At 50.0% G+C, this 20879-nt stretch overlaps 3 protein-coding genes across 7 annotated transcripts in view; 1 reads left to right on the top strand and 2 right to left on the bottom strand.

Moving 5' to 3' along the window:
• Positions 1–465: 465 nt before the first annotated feature.
• On the bottom strand, positions 466–11710 carry LRRC45 (leucine rich repeat containing 45). The gene is made up of 17 exons (XM_074847775.1): positions 11490–11710; positions 10812–10873; positions 9869–9939; positions 9425–9603; positions 8584–8712; positions 7943–8055; positions 7365–7423; positions 7183–7260; positions 6092–6227; positions 5751–5828; positions 5467–5578; positions 5224–5294; positions 4260–4352; positions 3584–3676; positions 2485–2658; positions 2243–2390; positions 466–1832 (listed from the first exon to the last, which is right to left on the bottom strand). The coding sequence occupies exons 1-17, from the start codon at positions 11707–11709 to the stop codon at positions 1636–1638; spliced, it is 2013 nt and encodes a 670-aa protein (XP_074703876.1). The 5' UTR covers position 11710; the 3' UTR covers positions 466–1635.
• A 54-nt stretch (positions 11711–11764) lies between these two features.
• On the top strand, positions 11765–13160 carry CENPX (centromere protein X). 2 transcript variants are annotated; one of them, XM_074847733.1, is made up of 5 exons: positions 11765–11830; positions 11910–11961; positions 12040–12093; positions 12296–12384; positions 12485–13160. In XM_074847733.1, the coding sequence occupies exons 1-5, from the start codon at positions 11792–11794 to the stop codon at positions 12497–12499; spliced, it is 249 nt and encodes an 82-aa protein (XP_074703834.1). In that variant the 5' UTR covers positions 11765–11791; the 3' UTR covers positions 12500–13160. The 2 variants fall into 2 exon arrangements, with proteins under 2 accessions (XP_074703834.1, XP_074703833.1); XM_074847732.1 differs by having other exon boundaries at positions 11910–12093.
• Positions 13161–13631: 471 nt separating this feature from the next.
• Positions 13632–20879, bottom strand: part of ASPSCR1 (ASPSCR1 tether for SLC2A4, UBX domain containing) — a 49108-nt gene continuing 41860 nt past the window's right edge. For 3 of the 4 annotated variants that reach the window (XM_074847729.1, XM_074847730.1, XM_074847731.1), the window contains 4 exons: positions 19135–19186; positions 18356–18425; positions 17874–18061; positions 13632–16544 (listed from right to left, as the gene is read on the bottom strand). In XM_074847729.1, coding sequence (XP_074703830.1) covers positions 16531–16544; positions 17874–18061; positions 18356–18425; positions 19135–19186 — 324 coding nt within the window. In that variant the 3' untranslated portion in view covers positions 13632–16530. The remainder of the gene's footprint in view (positions 16545–17873; positions 18062–18355; positions 18426–19134; positions 19187–20879) is intronic. The other variant, XR_012626047.1, reaches the window with a different exon arrangement.

Genomic DNA, 20879 nt, shown 5'->3' with positions numbered 1-20879 from the left:
CCCGGGGCCGCCCCGGTCCCGCCCCGCGCAGCGCCCGCTGCCCCCGCGCGGCGGGACGGGCCGTGGCGCCGGGGGCCCCGCCGGGGGTCCCGCCCGCTCCAGGGCGAAGCTGCACAGACGCGCCACCCCCTTCTGCCCCGACCTGCGAGGAACGAGGCGCAGCAGCGAAAATCCTGCATGAGGGCGGCTTTGGACACCGCCCCCTCCGCCCCCGAGATCGCTCGGGCGGCGGCACCGGCTCCCCTCCTCCCTCACCGGCGCCCCGCAGCCACTGACCCCCTGGATCTCACCCCGGGCTCGCTCCTCTCCCTGGGATCAGGTTCCCAGCTTTTACCGCGGTTCTGAGCCGACACCCCCAGCCACACTTCGCTCGCCCACCCGTAACAGCCTTTTAGGGCCGGTAAAGTCCAGCAGCATCTTCGTGGCAGTAACGCAGCAGCGGTCAAACACCCAGCTGGTCCAGTGTTATGGCAAAATGCAAAAGCTCTTTATTAAAAGAAAAGAGCAAAACCAAATACAAAAAAAAAATCATGAACACAAACCAACCAGTCCACACAGCAAGTCTCTTCTTCCAGGTGCCCCCAGGCTCCCTAAGCGGAGGCTCTCACACCGCTGCCCTGACAGACTCAGACCCTCACATCCCTCCCCTTCCCTGTGCCACGACAGCACTTGGGGTGCCAGGAAAAGGAAGCACCTTTTCCCCTTTGTGCTCCGAGAATTTACTCTGCAGCGGCAACTCAGAAGCATCGCTCCTCCCCGGGGTAAGGCCCAGAACACAGCTCTTGGCTCCAGGACCCCGAGGAGCCAGCAGGACAGTTTTGCCCCTTGGTGTAGTGCAATGGAACCCTGTTGCATTTTGGCTACAAGAACTGCAGCCGCGGGCTGCAGCTCACAGTGAGGAAGCGCAGACACTGACCCCCGACACCCGCCTCTCCGTGCCAGGCGGTGTTGGACAGCCTGGAGCCACGGCAAAGCCGAGCTGTCCCCAGGACAGGGACCGCCACTGCATAGCTGTCCCCTTGCACACCCGACCAGACGCAAGGAACACCCATCGTCTGCCCATCGCTGCAGCCAGAGCCACGGCGCGGCAGGGTGACGAGCCAAGGTGAGACCACTCAGCCACTGCTTCCATCTGTATGCACTGGATACAAAAGCACAGGTAAGATCTGGTGTTTCCAGCAGCTTTGGGACCCCGTGAACAAAGTAAACAGTTCTCACCTACAGGAAACCGCCAACAGTGCTACCTGTCCTTCACCAGGTTTCACTGTGAACAGCCCCAGCACCCAAACAAATGCTCCAGAAGGACAGGGAACACACAGCCCGTGGTAACAGCACAGTGTACCGACAGACCGGCACTGTATAAAGGGACACAGAAACTACTTCAAATGCTGCAGCAGTGCAGGGGAAGGGCTCCACATCATGAACTCAGACCCACGAGCCTCTGTCCCAGCCCTGGGTGGTTCTTTCCTCCTTTATGCGGTTGTGAACAAGATTTCTGAAGAACAATTTTCTGTGTTTGCAACACTTCATGTCACCCCACTCTGACAGAACTGTCCCACTTAGAAAGAAGGGGCTGTACCTGAGCTGTTCACCCTTCTCCTGACAGCAGGTATCTGGATTCTTTAAGCCACACTCTCATTTCCTAGAACTGTGGGTTCCCAAGGGGGAGCCCTGCACATATGCCATGATGGCATTCTGCAAGAAACTTGCCCGCTGGGCCTCTTCTTCCCTCATCCTGGAGATGTCAGCCTCTTTCACTCTCAGCTTCTCCAGCAGCATAGAGATTTCACCTTCTTTGTCCAGCAGTGCCTCACGGTGATTACTTGATAGGGCTGTGAAAGAAGAGCACCATTAGTAAAGAAAATGAGGGCGTCCCTAGAATAAACAGGAACAACACGTTATAGGCACAGCCAAAGGCAGGGGAAGCAGGACCATCAACAGGCACACAAGAGAAGCTGCGGGCAACAGCCTGAGAGGTTTTGCACAGATGAGATGTTACACCTCATTGTGCAGGAAATCCAAACATTTTGCTTGCTGTGCAGCTTTGGGTAGCTATGGGAGTCTTGGTCTCTCTAAAACGACAACAAGAATCCCTGCAAATACATCAGGATGGAGGGTACAACTCACGGTTGTACGCACAGGCAGGAAGCACTGTTGTCACCACCTGTAAGCGTAGCTCAGTTCCAGGCCCACTGTGGAGTAACTCAGCGTTACCCTTTGAGAAGATGAAAGGATCCATCACCTTTCAGCTGTCTCTCCAGGGCTGCAATCTTCTCTCTGAGCCCATCCTGTGCTGCGCGTTCAGCCTGCAGGTGTCCAATCTGCTCCTGTAATTCCACCTTCACTTTATTCACCTCCATCACTTTCTCCTCTTCCTTACTGTTCAGGTCCTGACACACAAAGACAAATCCATGAATAACCAAACCACTTCAGCAACTTGTTCTGCCCCTGTGGTGACCGTAGCTCTGCTCCAGCCCAAGTTACCTGCTGAAGCTCCTCCAGGCGCCTTCTGAGCCCATCAGCCTGCAGGCTCAACTGACTGGCTTTGGCTTGGGCCTCAGCAACCATCTGTTTTTGCTTAAAGCAGCAGTTCTGAGCTTCGTCCCGTGACTCGGTCATCAGCCTCAGCTTCTCTTCTAGGTGTTCTAGTCGTTGCTGCTGTAAGACACAATGGAAAATAAAAAGACATCAGTCCCATTCCATCCCTGCTAAGGGATTCTCTCCTTTTTGTTCCCAACACAATGAACCCTTGGTTGAGTCAACGGGCACTCAAGAACAAGCACAGGACTTTGCTGTAACAGATAGGGCACTTCTCCCCTGCGTTCAGGAGTGAATTTAAGCTGCTGTTGCCAGGGAAAACATTCTGGTGGAGATGCTGCAACGCCCAGCTCACTCGCTGAGAAAGAGAGACATGTCCCTGGTACAAGCACCAATGCCACTGCCAGCATTTACAGCTCATGCTCTATCTTCACTTCCTCCATATCCCAAACGGGTCCGAAACGCCGCTGCATGCAGCCGAGCAACCGTCGTGTCCCACCACAAACACACACGGCAGCTTTTATATGTCTGTAACTCAGTAAAGCATTTTATTTTGTGTAAGTAAACATTCTAAGTTTTGGTGTATTTTCCTCGTCCCTTGTTCTCTTTCACAGGGTATTGACTTCATTGCTGTTTTCACAAAGTTCAACTCTACAGTGACTTTTTTTATCCAGCAGCAGTAGCCACCTGCAGAAATTCCTCTGAGTCCAGAGAAACAGGAGCAGCCCACGAAAGCTGCTGTTAAACAGAAGGATCAACATCTGGCTGTTAGCGTCAGAAGTTGGCCACTTAAATGAAATCCGCTACGACAATATCCAGATCAATCGTGTTCCTACTGGAAAGCACAGCGCAGGTGGGGATAGTGGTTACATTCTGGAGACAATTCAAAGCAGACTTTCAAGACTCCTTCCTCAAGACCATTCACAAGCCAGTGAAACCCAGAGCGGGGAGTTACGCAGCAGTTCCCAAGACAACAACATAGGCTAGGCAGCCAAACCCACTCCTTCCCACAGAGGCAGGGCCCACAGACAGGCCTTGTCCTTACCTCCTCCAACCGCGCCTGATTCCGGACTTTTATTAACTCCTCCTCTGCCTGGCCTCGCTCACTGAGTGCAGCTGCTTTGACTTGGCTCAGCTCCTGCCACAGAAACACCAAAGATAGTTCCAGACAGAGAAGCTGCATCACTGCAACGCTGATCAGAAAACATGAGCAGCTTCCAGTCGCAGGCTACAATGTCACACAGCTGTGTCTCACCCAGGGGCAGGGAAAACAAACCCAGATTACATATCTTCTCTCACCCCGAGATCATCATCTAAATTCAGTGAGAATTTCAGTTATATAAGGGCAAGTAATGGGTGAAGCTTCCCAAAGACAGGGGAATAGGAGAAGACAGCACTGGATCTAGCTGGGGGAGCAGGTAAGGAGAAATACACTGCACTACTTGGGACCACATGGGAAACCTGTGGAGTCAAATCCTGGGAAGAATCTAACCATGTTCCATGGAACCTTTACTTTTATCCAATCAGAATCTACAGGTTTCCCTTTGAAACCTTCTCCTTCCTTAGTCCAAAGCAGTAAAAATAATTTTAGCTGGTAAACTGCTGTTTTCTGTTCCTCCCTACAGCACCTGACAATCTTTACACAGGTCAGCAATGGAAGCCTCCGCGGAGCTCCCCTGGCCGCCATCTCCTGCCACCACGATCTGAGCATCCACCCTCACCTCCTCCAGAGCTGCCCTCACGGCCTCCAGCCGCTGGATCCTGTCCTGCATGGAACGTTCGCTGGCCTCCATGTGCTGCGTCATATGATCCACCTGCAGAGCAGCAGAAACCATTTCAGCAAGTCCCGGGAGCCACTCCTGTCTCCAGCAGCACGAGAAAGAGCATCCTCTCACTGACCCACCTACCACCAGAGAAAAACTCCTACCTCCCTCAGAGCTCCGCTAGGAAACTGTAATGGAGATAGAATCTGTCCTCTAGAAACTGGGAACTTTAGACAGGGATCCCTTCCAGGCCAAGATGAAAGATGCAGAGTCCAAGCTCTCATCTTCAAGTGGTATGAAACACCAGAGATTCATTTTCTAGTTGTCATGTGGCTAAAATCTTCCTGGCCTACATCTTCTTACGAGATTTCAAAATCTTCAGAGAAATCTACTGGTATAATTTTATTGTTGAGAGATTTCACACCTCAATAAACACTCCAAAGAGAGCTGATCACAGCCTCTTGTCCTGTCCAGGCTCAGAGAATCCCCCTGAAATAAGAGAAGGAACTAGCAAGCTGAACCCCATTAAAGGACTGGTCGTATATAGCACGTATGCCTCAATCTCCTCTGTTTCTGCACCTTTATTTCAGTGAGCATGACGAGACTGCTCATTCATCATTACCTCCACGCACAGCACAACTGACACAGGGCCAGCTCCAAGCCTCTTCTGCACAATTATGGACTGCCCTGGCCCATGCTCTTGCAAGCTACAAAAATCTCACTGGCTGGTAGAATCTCTTGTGATCTCTTCAGCCAGGCTTTGCTGGTAGAAATGGCCTATTATTCCCAGTGTAAGTCTGAGTCCACTAATTTTTAAACTTGTTTAAGAGCAGCTGTCAGCAAACAATGACTTCCAGTGATGTCTGTATGTCAGGACCAGAGAGAGACTAACTGCAGGATGCTGCAGAAATCCCGTTCTTACCTCTTTTACCCGAAGGGATTCCATGTCTTCAAGGCTTTGTTTAAATCTTCTCTTCTCCATTTCCAGGCGTTCTGCAGATTAAAAGCAGGCATATCCCAATTCCAGCACTCCTGCTACGCAGGCTGTATTTACATTCTATCGCAAACTCTTCCACCCCTTCTCCTTGGCTGCTGTGCACTCTTGACTCACGGCCAGTAACCCCAACCCGCAGCGTCCCTGAGCTGTTTCTGCTCCTCCACTCACCCTCCGCTTGCACAGCCCGCAGCTTCAGCTCTGCTGTTGTGTTGGTCAAGTCTTGTTTTACCTGGAATAGCTGATCCTGCTGAACTTTACACTTCTTCTCCAACTCATCCACCTAGAAGGAAATTACCACCACATAGGATTTTCTTTTCCTATTAGCAGAGAAAGTTGGCTATACAGAACGCTGAGCAGAGACATAAACAAGGATCAAAGGAGAGGACTCACATACAGAGCAGAAGTAAACAGTGTCCAAGTCCTGCTTCTCTGCCTTGGACTTGCTTTCCTACCTGGTTTCTTAGCAGCAGATTTTTCTCACTGGCAGCAGACAGGTCACGCAAAAGTTTGCCTTCCCGATCAGCACCTTCCTGCAAACAGAATCAAACTTAAGAACCTGTACTCACCCTAGATATTGCACCTCCAACCAAGACCACACCCAACTGAATCCAACCCACCCCACAAACACCACGGCTCCTCTCCACACCTAGCACTCGCCTAATTTACACAAGAATTTTTGTTAACCCACTAAAAACCATGCTTGCCTATCCCATCCAGCATCCCCCAAATCTACACAAACCAGGTATGACCTGGAATCCTGCTCTCAAACCTAACTAGGACTTATCCAGCTCACCTGCCTTTGCTGCTGGAGCTCCGTAAAGTGGTGCTCAGCCATGCTGGTTTGTTCCTGTTTTGTGGCATTCAGTAGCTCTCCCAAATTGTGAACCTTCTGCTCAGACAGAGCCAGGGCAGCTTCAGTCATCTGCAGCCTATACAGAGAAACACTTTCCAGAGTCCTTTCTGAGGGAGACACCTCCAGTGAGCTCTCCGCGCCACATGGTGCAAGATGTTAACACGTATTTGGCCATGGATGAAATCAGGCTAGCTAAATGAGGCATTTTTTGCCCCTGGGAAAAGGACACCCAACAGCCTCTGCAGACAGTGAGTGACCTGGGACGTCTCAGAGCCTGGTGTTCTGGTACCCCACTGTATTTTCCCTGTGTTCTCTTCCATGAGTGGTTTTCCCGGCCTGGACCCCTCCAGGATTTGCCCACTCTCACAGGAGAGCAAAGCTGGCTCTTTTATACCACTGCAGGGTTGTTTAAAACCAAGGACAGAGTTTTAAACACAGGTAGCAGAAGCAGTTTGCTTACTGTGTACATGGGGGACACGTCCACGCTGAGGCACAGTGCAGTGACACCACCTTCACCTGACAGAACCGAGCGAGCCGGGCTCCTCAGCGTCTGAGGTGTAAGCGCCGTCCCGTGTGCTCGGCTCCACACAACCCAACGCTGCCCCAGGCACCTCCCCTCCCCTGGCTGTTCCCAAGCACAGGACCCTGCTGCTCGGGCTCCTCCCCATCTGCAGCAGCTCTCAGAGGACACGGCCAACTGTCAGGGCAGGCAGGAACAGACTCTGCCTAGGCTGTAAACTGGGCAAGGAACATACCCCCATCCCATCCCCACAATCCTTTTTTTTCCTTTTCACCCTCTGTAATTCATTTGCTCTTACACCAACGCACTTTAATTTTACTTAGAAGCAGGCTAAATATCTAGCGTGGCAAACCCAAAGGCCTGATCTGACTGTAATTTTGGGATATTACTGTAGAACTAAGCAAAATAGTAAGCCAGTCACTCTACAAGATTATCCCCCTTCTCAACAGCTCTGCTCAGCGCTGCCTACACAGCACAACAGCGGCAAGGCTATGGCTTCCCTCCTCCATACTTGGCTTTCAGCGAATTCATGATAGAGTGCTGCTCATCCAATGCTTCCTGCAGCTGGCTGACTCGTGCTGCAGACATCCTGCATTTGGGGGTGGGAAAAAAAAAAGGGTGTAATTTCTGCCAGAAAACAGAGGGCCCGATTCTGCTATCAAAGAGCAGAAAGCACTCAGAAATTCAACTCACCTGCTGCTCCTGGCTATTTCTTCTCTCTGCTTGTCTATAGTGTCCATCAAATCCAAGAACTGTGAACAAGGCAAACATCAGTGAGAAAACGAACTGCATCAGCTCAAAGCACTGACATTTCTCATCTTTCTCTTCCTAGAGACAGCTGAAGACAGGCCAAGCCACTGCTGAAAGCAAGGAAACTGGAGGTTGGGCAGGTTCATTAGGACCGTCAGCTGTAGGGACTCTGCACCATTAGGCATCAGGAAGAAAACACTCATATTTCTAGCTTTTCACCACTTGGAAAATGTCAAACCAGTTGCAAAAGAAGAACCAAAAGCACAAATATGGGTGAAAAAAAATCACCAACTCTCCTCCAGAATCCAGACTGAATACGTTCAGCAGGGTATGTGTCCATACCCACGCTGTTGTGGATTTGATTCCTGGGCAGCCTATCTCAGAGTAAGGACCCAATTTGCTCAACCATGCTGTGTGCCCACCCATAAAGGTGCACATGCGACTTCAGGTGCACAATAATCCAGTCACTGAGTGTTTCACAGGGACACCAAGGGAAACTGCCCACATGCCAGACTGCTGACCTGCTTGGTCTTCTCATCCTTCAGACTCAAAACCTCCTTGCTGAGTATGTACGTTCGATTCTGGGTCTCGCTCAGGATGGTCTGACGGTCCTGGTTGTGATCCACGGCTTGTTCTGATGCAGAGAGAGCAGGAGAGCATGCACATGTTTCTAAAGCAACAGAACAGCAAGCACTGCTGGAAGAGAGAGACTCAGGATGACACCTGGCCATCAGAAGCAGCTGGACAGTAGCCCTTCCCAGGCTGGCCCACGCAGACAGACCGCTCTCACCATACAGACACTGGAGAGAGCAGAGTCCACGGGGTAACCAACACCCGGCCACAGGAGAGCAACCCCTTCTGCTGGGGGTAGGACAACCACAGAGGACGTGCTGCATTAGCCATATTCAAACCTGGCTACTAGAGGCAAGCTAGAGCCCCAAGTTCTCCCACGTTCACATGGCATAGTCATCTCTAATTCAATCCAAATTCTTTTTTTCCTCTTGCTGGTAAAAGTGACACCTCCAACCTGACCCGCCCTCATTAAAGGGCAAGAGGGGAGGAGGGACAGCTCTCTTCTGGAGCAGCCAGTGCCCTGTATCCCTCAAGTGCTGAAATGGGAATGGAGTTACTGATTCCTTCCTGTGCAACGAATACTACTTACCCACAGCTTTCAGGATGTCACTGGGAACGTTGTTCCCAGCCAGCTCCAGCCTCTTCAGGGTCTTGTTGCTGTGCAGGCAGTTCAGCAGAGCTCGGCCACCCAGAAGTCCAATATTATTCCAACGCAAATCTGTACAGAAAGCAAGCTTTCACCCTGGTGGTCACAACTCTGCTGAAAAACACAGGGCCCAGGAGAAACCATGCTCCGTATACATCTACAAGCAGGGCTAACTAATCCCAGATGGTCTCAGCACAAACACAGGGGAACACTGCCTCCCTTTTCAAGATGAATGAGAGGGAGGGAGAATGACAGACAAAGCAGGAAAGGCAAGGATGAATCTTAAGCGCAGTAACGTGCAGGAAGGCACCTGTGTTCAAAAGGTGCACAAGTCTGCCCCTCGCATTTTCAGCCCATGAGCCTTCCTTCCACAACCACAACCTGTGGATGAGAAAGAGCTGGCACCAAGAGCCACACTTTCCTGAAGGAAATTCTGACAAATTTCCTTACTAAGGACAAAGTAAGTGTGAAGTAAGTCTCAGAGTCTGGCACGAGGTATGCCAACAAATGGGAACGAACCCATTCCCTCCTCCACTAAGAACAGTTCTGCTCCAAGCACACAACTTTCATCTGCAGGTTTGGTTTGAGATTGCAATTACAACTCCCGCTCTCCAAAGGCCACGGGGCTGCCCCTGCTCCCTGCACAAAGCACTCCAGACTGACAGGGACTGGGAACAACACTGACCAGCTGGCAGAGATGGGGGCAGGCTGCAACGAACCTGAAGAAACATGTGTGTGCATGCACGCACGCATGTGTAGGTGGGCAAAGAACTAGACACCTTACCCAGCTCCTGAAGGCTGGCGTTTTGTTTCAGCGCCATGGCCAGCTCTCCAGCTCCCTGATGGTTGATCTGGTTATTGCGCAGATCTAGCTGCTGGAGAGAGTTGTTGGCTCCCAGCCCTTGGCAGAAAAAGGAGAAGCCCTCCTCCCACGCACCAAGGCTGTTCCATTCCAAGATTAGGCTAGGGAAAATCAGACAGGATTGGAGTTCATGGAGTTAACAGAGAGTTGCAACACCCAGCTCCACTTACAGACTCAGTTTCCAAGAGCAGGACACTGCTAGGGCCCCGCATCCTCCAAAAGGACACCTCCAGTTCTCACTCCTTCACAAGAAAGGGCATTACTTGACATTCCCCCTATCCCAAGGAAACACACCCTCAACCCTTTTCTAATGTCATGCTCCATCTGGCAGCAATAACAGAAAGAGGGGTAGATACAGTTTTTTACCTCCTGATGGATTTGTTCTGCCTAAGAAGTTTTCCCAAAGCCTCAGCTCCCAGGGTTCGCAGGTTATTTCCCTGAAACAAAAGTCCCAGGTGATCAGTAGACTGGGCCCTGTCCCCAAGCAGCCATCCCACCCAGCCCTACCAGGTGCACCCCTGCTGTAATGCTGATTTCAGTCTGTCAGGATGGTCTGAGTAACGTTTCTTTCACATACTGGCCAGCTTTCCAGAAAAGGAAAGACCCCAGAGGAACAGTGGGTACATGTACCGCTGGTCTCGTGAGGCACTGTAACTGAGAGCTCACAAAAATCACAGGATAGCACAGGATCAGCACGGCCCACGATGGGATGGAAAATGCTGATTCTAGATAAGCGGAACCGTTTCAACACACTTTTTTTAATAAAGTGCTCAGCTAGCACCAGCACAGAAGAAGGGTGTGATGCAGTTTAGGACTGTAGATTCAAGGGCACAGCTACATGCTAGGGGAATACAGAAAGTCATGCTCGCAGCAGAGTGATCATCGCATCTGAAAGTGGATGCTTAGTTCTGAGCCCCAGGCTAGCAGAAACACACTGGCGAGCTGGACAAACTCTACAGAAGCACAAGACAAACATCTTAATAACTGACTAGTACAGAAACCCAGAGAAACCCTGCATATGCCTCATCTGACCAAGCAGCAACTGACAAAAGATATACAGCAGTAACTTCCTATCAAAACAGAGTAACTGAATAAAAACAGACAAAGGTGAGCTGCAAAGTAACTTTGGAAAGCCATGATGTTGTGTTAAGGAGGCAAGGACTGAGACACCTGAGAACAAGAACTTTACAGCAGTGCACAACTACTAGAACAATCCTGCACCAGGACTGCCTGCTTCTAACTCTGATTAAGCTTGTGCTCCTATTTCCTTCCCCACCTCTTTGTCTTAATTTTATTCAAACAGACTCACCTTCAGATCCAAAGATTTGACTGTGGTGTTGGAGCAAAGACCGTGTAACAGAAGTTTTACACCTGAGTAAAAAAAAAGAACAACCCACTGTTATTTCATATGTGTAACCCCCTGAGATGGAAGAGAAAGCATCCTTTCAAACAGCCAGCTCAGAAAACATGGCTGTGATAAAACATATGACTTTGTAAGCGGCCACTGCTGCTGGAAAGTGTGAGTCTGAACTTTCCGGGCAAGAGATTTTTTAAGTATTTTCAGAGAAACAGGTGCCTGGGTAGAGAACCACAGCTCACCCCATGCGGCCTCCTGCTGCAGCTCTGAAAACGGACCAGACGCTTCCCGGTACCTGACCCCGCTCGCGCGGCAGGGACCGAGCGGAGGCTCACCCCGTTCGACGCTCGCTGGATCTAACGACCGAGGACTAGCTCTGGCAGTTATTGCCGGAACCCCCCCGCCGCCACCGGTCCCGCCTGTTCCAGGCCGAAAGAGCAGCCGCACGCTGCGCGGCCCCACCGCGGGGTTCGTGACCAGCCTCAGCGCCCGCCGCCCGCTCGCGGACCCGCCGTGAGGCCGCTGCTGCCGCCGCCGGGCTCCGCCGGGCCTGCGCGCGTCCCCACCCGGCGTGAGGGGGGAGGCGGCCCCCGCCCGGCCCGGGGAAGCCGCCGCGGGCCCCGCGCCCACCTTCCTCGCTCAGGCCGCAGTCGCCGAGCGCCAGCGCGGAGAAGGGCGCGGCGCCGGGCAGCAGCCGGGCCAGGGCGCCGCAGGTCTCCAGCGAGAGGCTGAGCGCCGCCAGGTCGAGGCGGGCGGCGCCGCGGCCCCGCGGCCCCCGCAGCCGCCGCAGCACCGGCTCCTGGGGGGCGGCGCAGAGGCGCACGTAGCCCCGCCGGAACTCCTCCATCATGGCGGCCGCGGGGCGCGCGGCGATGACGTCAGCGGGGCGGCAGCGGCACGTCCGAGGGCGGGGCCGCGGCGCGCGCGGCGCCATGGAGGAGCGGGACGGTCGCGCCGGCGGCTTCAGGAAGGTGCGGGGCGGGGGGGACGGGGCCGGGACACACAGACACGGGACACCCACCCCGCTCACCCGCTCCCCTCTCGGCACAGGAGACCGTGGACCGGCTGCTGCGGCTGCACTTCCGGGACCGGAGGACCCGAGGTACCGGGCGGCGGGGGGCGAGGGGGGGAGTGTGGGGTGGAGCGAGCCCCCGCCCGCCCCCGCGCTTTGTCGTTGCAGTTAACGGCGACGCGCAGCTGCTGATGGCGGAGATGCTGAACGTCTTCGTGCGAGGTGAGCGCGCAGCAGTTGCTCTCGGGGCCCGGTACCGGCTTGAGGGGACACACCCCCCGGCTCGCCCCGTCGTGCTGCAGCTCCGCTCCCCCCCCCCACGGGGGGCCGGGCCCCCCCCGCCCTCCCGAGCACCAGCCCCAACCCCCCGCCCCGGGCGCCGGCCGGCCCGGCCCGGCCCCCCCTGACCCCCCTCCCCGCACAGAGGCGGCGGCGCGGGCGGCGCGACAGGCGCAGGGTGAGGACCGGCGGGCGGTGGCTGTGGAGCAGGTGGAGAAGGTGCTGCCGCAGCTGGTACGTAAGGGCCAAGCTGGGGGCTGCCCGCCCTCCTCCTCCCCCCGGGAGACCCTTCGGGCCCAGCGGTGCTGACGGGCCGGCCCCTCTCTCCTTACAGCTCCTCGATTTCTAGAGGCCTGACGGAAGATGCGGACCTGACCCAGCGTCTGGCTGATCCTCACAGCCCAGCTCTAGAAGAACAGTCTCACCCGTTTACTTCTCTGTCATTTTCCTTCTGCCTCTTCTCTCCTCTCCACGCTCGGCCCAGCCCCAGGCACAGCCCCAGGCAGCTACGCTGGCAGGTGCTATTTCTGAAGAGGCTGCCCCCGGCGTGTTTTGGCCGGTTACATCTGTAACTGGTTTTCATCCTGCACCTTCATCCTCTAACAGCAGCAGGGAAGGTGCTGCTGCTGTCTCCGGTGATGTCAGATACAGGTGCTGCCTCACACAGACGCGTGGAAAGACTCAATGGATGGAAATGTCCAAACTTCAGGCTCTCATCGCCTCGGCAGGCGGCTGTGGCAGGAACTTTAGGTCCAGCTCCAAGCCCATCTAATGAATAGGTTGTTAACAGGAGCTCAGTCACAGGCTCTTGCCAAAATCAGGTAACTGATCTTTATTTTATAAATAAACAGTGTCTGTCCCTCACTACCTTCCAGTATTTCTCCAGGGCTGTGACATCAAAGAATGCTTGGAACCTTTTAACCATTTGATATTCTCCTCAGAAGCTGCTTCCCCTCTGCTATAAATTTGTTCTCACAAAGAAACATCAATAAATTAAAACCGAGTCTCCCTCCCTTGTGTAGGCTCTTTGCTGCAATTAATCATCGAAAGTCAAGTTGCTTCAAAGACTTGCAAAGTTTCCCCCTCACCCACCCTCTTCTCTAAATCTTTGTAGGACGAAAGGAAAAAGGACAGAATAACAAACAGCATGTGTGAAAATCCCACATCATGGGACAGCCTGGCCCCTCAGCCGGCAGGGGGGCGGGGGGGAGCTGTGAAATAAGAAACCCTACACATGTAGGCAGGACCCACACAACTGAACCGGCTTTGTTGGGAAAGGCAGAGCTGGCTGCACGGAGAGCAGCTGACACCAGCGTGTCTCAGGGCTCGCACGCTCTCTCCTTGGCGAGCTGCAGCCTTCATGATTAGCAATAGCGAGCGGCTCTTCTGCCACTGACAGCTGTAGCGGGCGGAGGCTCAGTAGGTCACTGTACTCCTTCAGCCAAAAGTTATCAAGGTCACCACACCAGCCACTTGGAAACTTCAGCTAAAACCACAATTTAATACACATTCCTTCTGATGACAGTACCAGCTTCAGCAGCGCCCCGTCCCTCGGCACTGCGGCCTCTTTGCCAAGACAACTGTTTGTGCAGCTGTACGATGAAACCAGGGAAGGAACTGACCTAGTTCAGCCTTCAGCCCCACAACCATATGGTAAAAAAGGGCAAGAGCAAAAACATGCAATACTACCTTTGAATGCCCAAAACCCCCAGCAATGAGTTCAGCTACTACAGCAGAAGTGATACTGAAACAAACCCAGCTCATCGGGTATCTGCGTGTTTTGTTCTGTGGCAGGGCAGGAATCCCTGTAGCCACTACCTGAGTGAAGAGCCTGCAGTTCTAAATACGGGGGCATTTTGTCCCTCTTAAAGAATTCACTCCTCCTTTCTTGCCTTTTCCAGATTTCAAATCCTCATCTCTCCGCCCATCCTGACTCACTGACACACAGGTCTCAGAGCTGCCACCCCAAAAGGTTTGAGTTCACTTCCCGATATCCCTGACACAAGCATTCTCGACTGAAGAGGATCACTGATGTGAATGTCAGTAGTAAAGCAGTATTTCAATAGCAGCCGCAGCTAAAACTAACTCTTCTTTGCATAGGGAAAGAGAAATAAGGCTTCTGGTCTAGCTGTTGAAGGTACCAATTTTCCATTCTCCTGAAAGTAGATTAAATTGGGTTTGGTGCCCAGCTGAGTTACAGCACGCGTGGGCAGAGCTGAGGTAATGCACATGCAGCTCTAGGAAGTCTCCTAATCCTCACCCCCGTACTTAACCCATGAAACTGCCCCAGTAACAATGACATTGCTGCTCGTGTCCCTAAACTTCTCCTTCTGTTTTCCCATATCAGGTACTTGCAGGTGATAGTTATGGTGCTAGCCCTTTGTCAAAACTGGTGGAATCAAACCAGCTAAGCAAATCAGTACTACCTGATGTTGCCTGTGCTCTTTAACTAGTAAGACTGGCACATCTGAAAGCACAGGACTTCCTACCAGCCAGACTGCTGCTGTTTATACTAACCCTGTGAATCAAAAAGCACGTCATCACCTACCATTAGCTATGGCTGGTAGCTGCCCCTTGATGTATCCTGCATAAATCCAGCAAAGCAGCTTTAGCTACAGTCTACCTCTGACGTCTGTGAAATGAGTAAACCTGACAGCACCTGAACCGAGATACAGATAGTCCCACGCAGCCCACGCTTAAGTAATAAACTCTTTAACATTATTTTAGTATTTTTTGTTTTGCTGTAGTATGTCGTTTATAGGCTGTCAAGTGCCAGAAGGGCTTGCTTTCCACAGGAAGGATTAAGAGCAGCAGCTGTACATAGTGCTCTTGCATCCCCACTGCCAGCGGCCGCACACATTCCCTGTTTATGTTTGGGTGTCATATAAGAAATCAATCAACATGTTTGCTAAAGCACTCAGCTCCCTCCACTTTGAGTCTCCTTTTTCCTCTTCCACCTTTCTTTCATGCCTCCCCCTCCCTCTGAGTTTCTTCAAAGCATCTGGGAGCATTTGGAAGTAATTAGACCTGAAGGGAAATGTTGGCCAGGCTGGGAGACAATGACAAGTGCCAGGAACCCTGGGTGCCCTTTCTAGCCACTTTGAAGTTCATTCAGATGGTACAAAGCTCTGTTTTGCTTTGTTGAAAAAAAATGGGAGGAAGGGAATGAGGCATGACAGGCCCATTGAAAAGGGAGCAGGTTCCTGTGAACTGACAGAGAAACTGAGTACTGGGGGAAGAAACGTATTATCAAAGAGACCGACAAAAAGGCCTCCTATGGCCACTCTGCTTTATTACATCTACAAATTGTGCAGATGCACACGTAGTTCAGGGAACAATTGTCTATGCAGGGAAAATGGAAAACATGGTATTACCGTAACATGGAACCCCAGTATGAATCACTGAGCCATGGAGAAGACTTCCAATAAGATACAGCACCACGACTGCTGTGGCACTATAGAGTTCATCTCCAGTGTAAGCACAATTCTAACCAGCAATATTCATCCTTGTACAACACCTGCAGGAGGCAAAGATGTGGGCTAGTGCACTAACTCTCTGTGCACTAACTGTGCTGCAGAGAGCAGCTGCTCTGCTCTGGACACATTCGGACCATAGAAGTCCACAGATCAAAGGTCACGTGAAGAGACCCTGTTACTGATGGGGTTTTTCCTCACTGTAACTGTAATTACTGACGTTAACTGTATGTAGTGAAAATAAAACACAGAGCTTGGGGCAGAAAAACTCCACGTGCGCTCCATTAACAGATACCTGTGTTCTTTGTTAACAAGATTCTGGCAACTGAAAAGAATACAAGTGCAGCAGACCAGGACGTTCCCAGGAAAAGCCTATTTGAACTATTTTAAGTGACTTAAGTGCTGCTTCTTCACCCACTTTCCAGCTATCTATGCCCAGAATTATCAGCAGCACTAACCCCAGCCAGCGAGAAGCAGAGAGAGGTCTTGTTCCAGGCAGCACTTAACCATAGGATTGTATCTTGCCGCTAGAATTCAGGCACCTAGACTCATGTTATCTCTGAAGGTAGAACTGGGAAGATTTGAATTTAAAAATATGGATAGAAAGAAAGTCCTTCACAGAAAGTATATAGGAATTATTTCCCCCTTCTCTATTCATATTATTTGCATGCAAGAAACCTTAAATTTAACGTCTAACTTTGCTTCTGTAGTCACAAAGACCACAAACAGGCCTTCCACTCCTCCAAAAGCTGAAACTGGCATCTGAAATAGCAATTTTCTATTTATAACTAATGATCATACAGCTTAGATCTCTCCAGGGCCACCAACAATTTCTTACACATTTTGAATAAGTTCATCAGGAAAGGGGCACAGCTGACTGCTCACTGATCCAGCAGCCCAGAACGTTTCATCTCTTCCCACCTACAAAACAAACGGAAGAGCATTAAAACACTTAACCCCACGATTTGCACCATATTGTTTCTCAATCACATGATCTGGTTGCTGAGGGGTCTATCTGCTGCTGTGCTCAGGCAACAGCTGGGCAGCACAGAGGAGCACTCCGTACCTTTCAGAGTGGGGAACTTCAGCCTACATGTCATTAACATGCATGTTAGAGCATGTTATTAACCTTCCATCCCTGCTGTTAATGGGTAACCTGCACAGGCAGGCAGGATGTTATTCTGAGCTTTATCCAGATAACCTTTCCTTATGAAAGGAAGTTCTACTCCTAAGTGGAATGCTTTGAGCACACTGGAAACAGCAGACAGTAGAGATACTGTTTCCCACATGATCTGCACCAGTATCCCAGTACCAGTCTAAACCAGACCAGCCACAGCAGAGAATCACCAACCCCCTGTTTGCAGCCTTCCAGCCACCACTTCACACCTTACGCTGCACTTGCTGGAGCTGCTGGCCCCACACCATCTTCCAGAATTAAATACTAAAATTCTCATTCAGGAAGTTAACATTTGGCATCATTAGCCAGGGAATTCCATATAATTCTTCCTAGTTTTATTGCTGTTAAGGGCTTGATTGAATGTCGTCTTTTTTTTTTTCCCCCCTCCTCTTTTCTTTGCCACTGTATCAAAAAGTAAATACTGCTAACTGTTTAATTCAGGAATCCTTCTTCCACTTACTTCATATTTTGTATAAATTCTCATATAAAACCATACATTAGCTATTGGTTCTGGGAATAAAAACAAGTTTTCTGATCAGGATAAACCAAGAAAAAAAATTCGTAATGGAAACTTGATTATAATCTTAATTATGGAAAACCAGTACTGTTTTGCAGTGAAGATTAAAAGCAGAAAGACCAACTCAAAAAAAAAAAAAATCAAGAGAAAGGAAAGTACTGAAACAGACTATACCAGCAAAGGAAAAATAATGACAGAGATTTAACAGATGACATGGGCCCTTGGTACGTAGAGTATCATGCCTATTAGTACTCGAACTACAGCAGCGTAGTTAAGAACTCAACACGTTAAGCCCAGAAGACAGTTCAGAATGCTGCAAGCTATGGCTTAGTCATCGGACTCGACAGTGCCTGAGCCTGCGTTCTGGTACTTCTCCAGTGAAGACTGAGCTTTAAGTCAAACTGATCTGTGAGTGACAAGCACTGAACCAAATGTCCTGCAAGCCTTATGTTGACACCAGCAAGAATACTGTCAACATCCAACACATTTGGCTCAAAGGAGCCTGCCTTTCTGGGGAGTTCAGAATGAGAAGAGCTCTCCTCTGATTTCACAATACCTGGCAGCTTCAGCCATTTGGGTATTTTCCCAGGGGCCCTTCTCAACACCTGTGGAGCTTCCTGACCTCTTGCTGGTTCTGGCTGCTCGTCAGTCTTTTTGTCACTGCCCACTTCTGGTTCAGACAGGGACAGAACTGTTGATTCTAAAGATGACGAAGGAGAAGGAACTAACGATTTGGACAAACATCTGGGGAAGAAAACAAGCAAACAGAATTAAACTTCATTTTTTCACAACAGCCCCTTGTACCACCACCACCTTTCAACTTTTAAAGTCAGACTGAAAAGGCTCTTTTTCATGATAAAAGCCATAGGATTTCCTTGATTTAGTCACAGAAAACCTACTTTGTAAAGGACTCAAGGCTATGAAGTCATGTATGACAGTAGACTGTTTCAGAGCACATGTCTTTGCAGTAAAAGACAGACTCATTTCATGCTTCCCATCCCTGAAATACCTATTTGCAACTATTCACTCCCAACTTACCTGGCTACTAATAAATCAGCTGCAGAAGGGGAGACTGCAGAGCTCAGCAGGTCTGATCTCAGGTAACAATCTGTTTAAAAATGAAACCCAGACACTTGTTTGGTAACAGAGAGACATCAATCACCACACAATCATATAGCTCTTGGCTCAGCAAACACCTGCTCTATACTGCAGTAAATCTCCATCACCTTCCCCCAGCTGACACAGGACACTTTTAAACTATGACAGTTTCTTTCATAACTCGAGGTGCCCTATTTCATCATTCAAACCTCAGGATCTTGACATTTTCTTTCAGTGCTCACTGCATCTCAAACTTTTCTACAAAGCCGGAGCATGCTTTAACCTCTCTGGGAGAAACAGAGATTCTAAGCATAAACCAGACGTGTCAAAGAATCAAAGATTCACGTTTTCCCATCTCCAGTCAGTCCAGTACAACAGGAGGCCTGTAAAAGTGTTTCACAGTCATTTGTCTCGTTAACATTTTGAACAAGGGAATTCCCTTCTACAGAGTCGTTCTATCACTCTTGTCCCCGCAGCAGGCCATGCCTACTCCACAGCCTAACAAATCTCCTAAGGAAGGTCCTATGTAACCTTGTGCTCAAGCTAACTGACCAAGCTGGCTCTAAAGAGCTTCAGCCGCCTGGAATGGGAACATTTACCAACATTCTCAAGGACTGCATTATCTTTCATCAGAAGAACTCTGAACGTGAGGATGTAATTCTTCTGAGTCTACCGCAGGAGCTATACAGTCAGCTGAAGAAGGGAGGAAATTCACTCACCCCTGTACTCCTCAGATCCAAAATGAATGACAGCAGTTGGAAAGAGTTTAGCCTGCAGCAAAAGGGGAAAAGAAGAGATCACTGACTGTAGATGCTTTCACAGTTCACTGTGAACATTAGAGACAGTTTAGACAGCTACAGACAAATTCACAGAGTTCAAGCTGAGGTCACCAAACCATCTAGAACTCAGGAAAGGCCAAATGGCACAGGGCACTCAGGAGCAAGGCATGAAGCAAAATTCTATGATCTATTCTGCTACACCCAGATGAGGAGACCTGTACAGCAAACGCTCACCGCGCTGATGACCTGTCATTTCTCCTGTCCCTGTACCTCAGGCCATTATATTTCACCCACATTCTTCACTGCTGAACAGATAACGTGAGCATGATTAAGAATCTTCCGAGACCTGAGTGGCTGACAGTAAGACAAGGAAAATCCAGCTCTGCCCTCAGAAATCTATTCTAGATTATTCTGTTACATTTATACCCTGCCACTAGTTGGAATTTGTCTCGTTAACAGCTTTCCAGGATGCAGTCTATCCTTTTATAAATCCAGCCTGAATTCCTAGTTCCTACTTGTCAGAATAATTACCATATTCAAACATTCTTTCATCCATTTAGCTCATTATGTGACCTAGATAACTGCAGGACTGTCTTTTTCATGTCTGCATTTATCAGTCTGATGATCTTTATTTCATCTGCAAATGTTATTATTTATTATTTTGTATTTATATATCTACCTCCAGATAAAAATAACGAACAGAGCGTGGCCAAAACTAATTCCAGCAAAACTCCAGCATAAGTGATCTATGTTTTTCAACAATTCCTCTCCATTATTTGAGACGTCACTAAGCCAAACCATAATTCATTTAGTGTGTGCTTTAATTACACTGTGTGGCACACCTTAAAAAAACCCCCACATGTAGGTCACGAAGCACTGAATGAAGTGAAAGTAAGTTAAAGCATGTAAACGTACGGAGTCTGTGATCTCGTCAGTACTGCCTCCATACAGAAAGAGCTGTGATCAAAGGGCAGTGCCACAGTGCCTGGCTGACCACATCAGAGGAGAGGTGGGAGGCGCTGCCTGTCTCGCTGGGAATGGCCCAGAAAGGGAGGCACCACATCACCTTCAATCTTATCTTTTCACCTGCCTCTTCAGTGCTCCGCAACAACAAGCAACTTCTGGTCTAAGGCATACACCAAACACACATCAAAGAGAGCTCCCACTAGCTCGAAATCTAAGAGAACAAACTCTTTCTTCTGCAACCCAGAAGTGCAATCAAGTCTGAGTCAGCTTTTGCCACTCTACCATTATGTACCCCTCCACAGAGGAGAGACACTCTCTGTCGAGGAAGGAAAAAGAAAAGTAAAATGTCTGCAATTCTAGTCAGCAGGCCTGGTTCCTAATTTAACCTGTTCATAAATTTCCCACACTGCTTTATACTTCAGTTTCCCCCATTTTAAGGTGTATACCCATCACACAGGAAGAGTGGTGGCAGCTGGTGTCTCTCAAGTTCCTCAGATGTAATGCACCAGAGAGGATCGGGCTTGTTGCCGTTCACTTGTTTTTTCCCTAATTTTAAATAGCAACAAATCAAAATGATGAAGCTTCTGACAACTTATGTTGACAACGGCCATTCTCACTATCTTCTCCTTTCATTGCTTTATACTCAGTCTCTTATGGCATGGCTAAATACCTTTATTCAACTACCTCTGCATACATATATACTGAATAAAATTCAATAC

The sequence above is a fragment of the Strix aluco genome, chromosome 21 (assembly GCF_031877795.1).
Source record: "Strix aluco isolate bStrAlu1 chromosome 21, bStrAlu1.hap1, whole genome shotgun sequence".
NCBI lineage: Eukaryota > Metazoa > Chordata > Aves > Strigiformes > Strigidae > Strix > Strix aluco.
This window is presented reverse-complemented; position numbering and strand designations above follow the sequence as displayed.

Bases quoted from the DNA above. Each gene is read 5' to 3' on its own strand.
- LRRC45 (XM_074847775.1), bottom strand. From the start codon at position 11,709: ATGATGGAGGAGTTCCGGCGGGGCTACGTGCGCCTCTGCGCCGCCCCC. The intron at 9,940-10,811 runs GTGAGTCTGTTT...CTTTTGTTTCAG, and splicing joins TCAAATCTTTGGATCTGAAG to GGAAATAACCTGCGAACCCT. The intron at 3,677-4,259 runs GTGAGGGTGGAT...TTTCTGTGGCAG, and splicing joins TGAGGGCAGCTCTGGAGGAG to GAGCTGAGCCAAGTCAAAGC.
- CENPX (XM_074847732.1), top strand. From the start codon at position 11,792: ATGGAGGAGCGGGACGGTCGCGCCGGCGGCTTCAGGAAG. The intron at 11,831-11,909 runs GTGCGGGGCGGG...CTCTCGGCACAG, and splicing joins GCGCCGGCGGCTTCAGGAAG to GAGACCGTGGACCGGCTGCT. The intron at 12,094-12,295 runs GTGAGCGCGCAG...CTCCCCGCACAG, and splicing joins GCTGAACGTCTTCGTGCGAG to AGGCGGCGGCGCGGGCGGCG.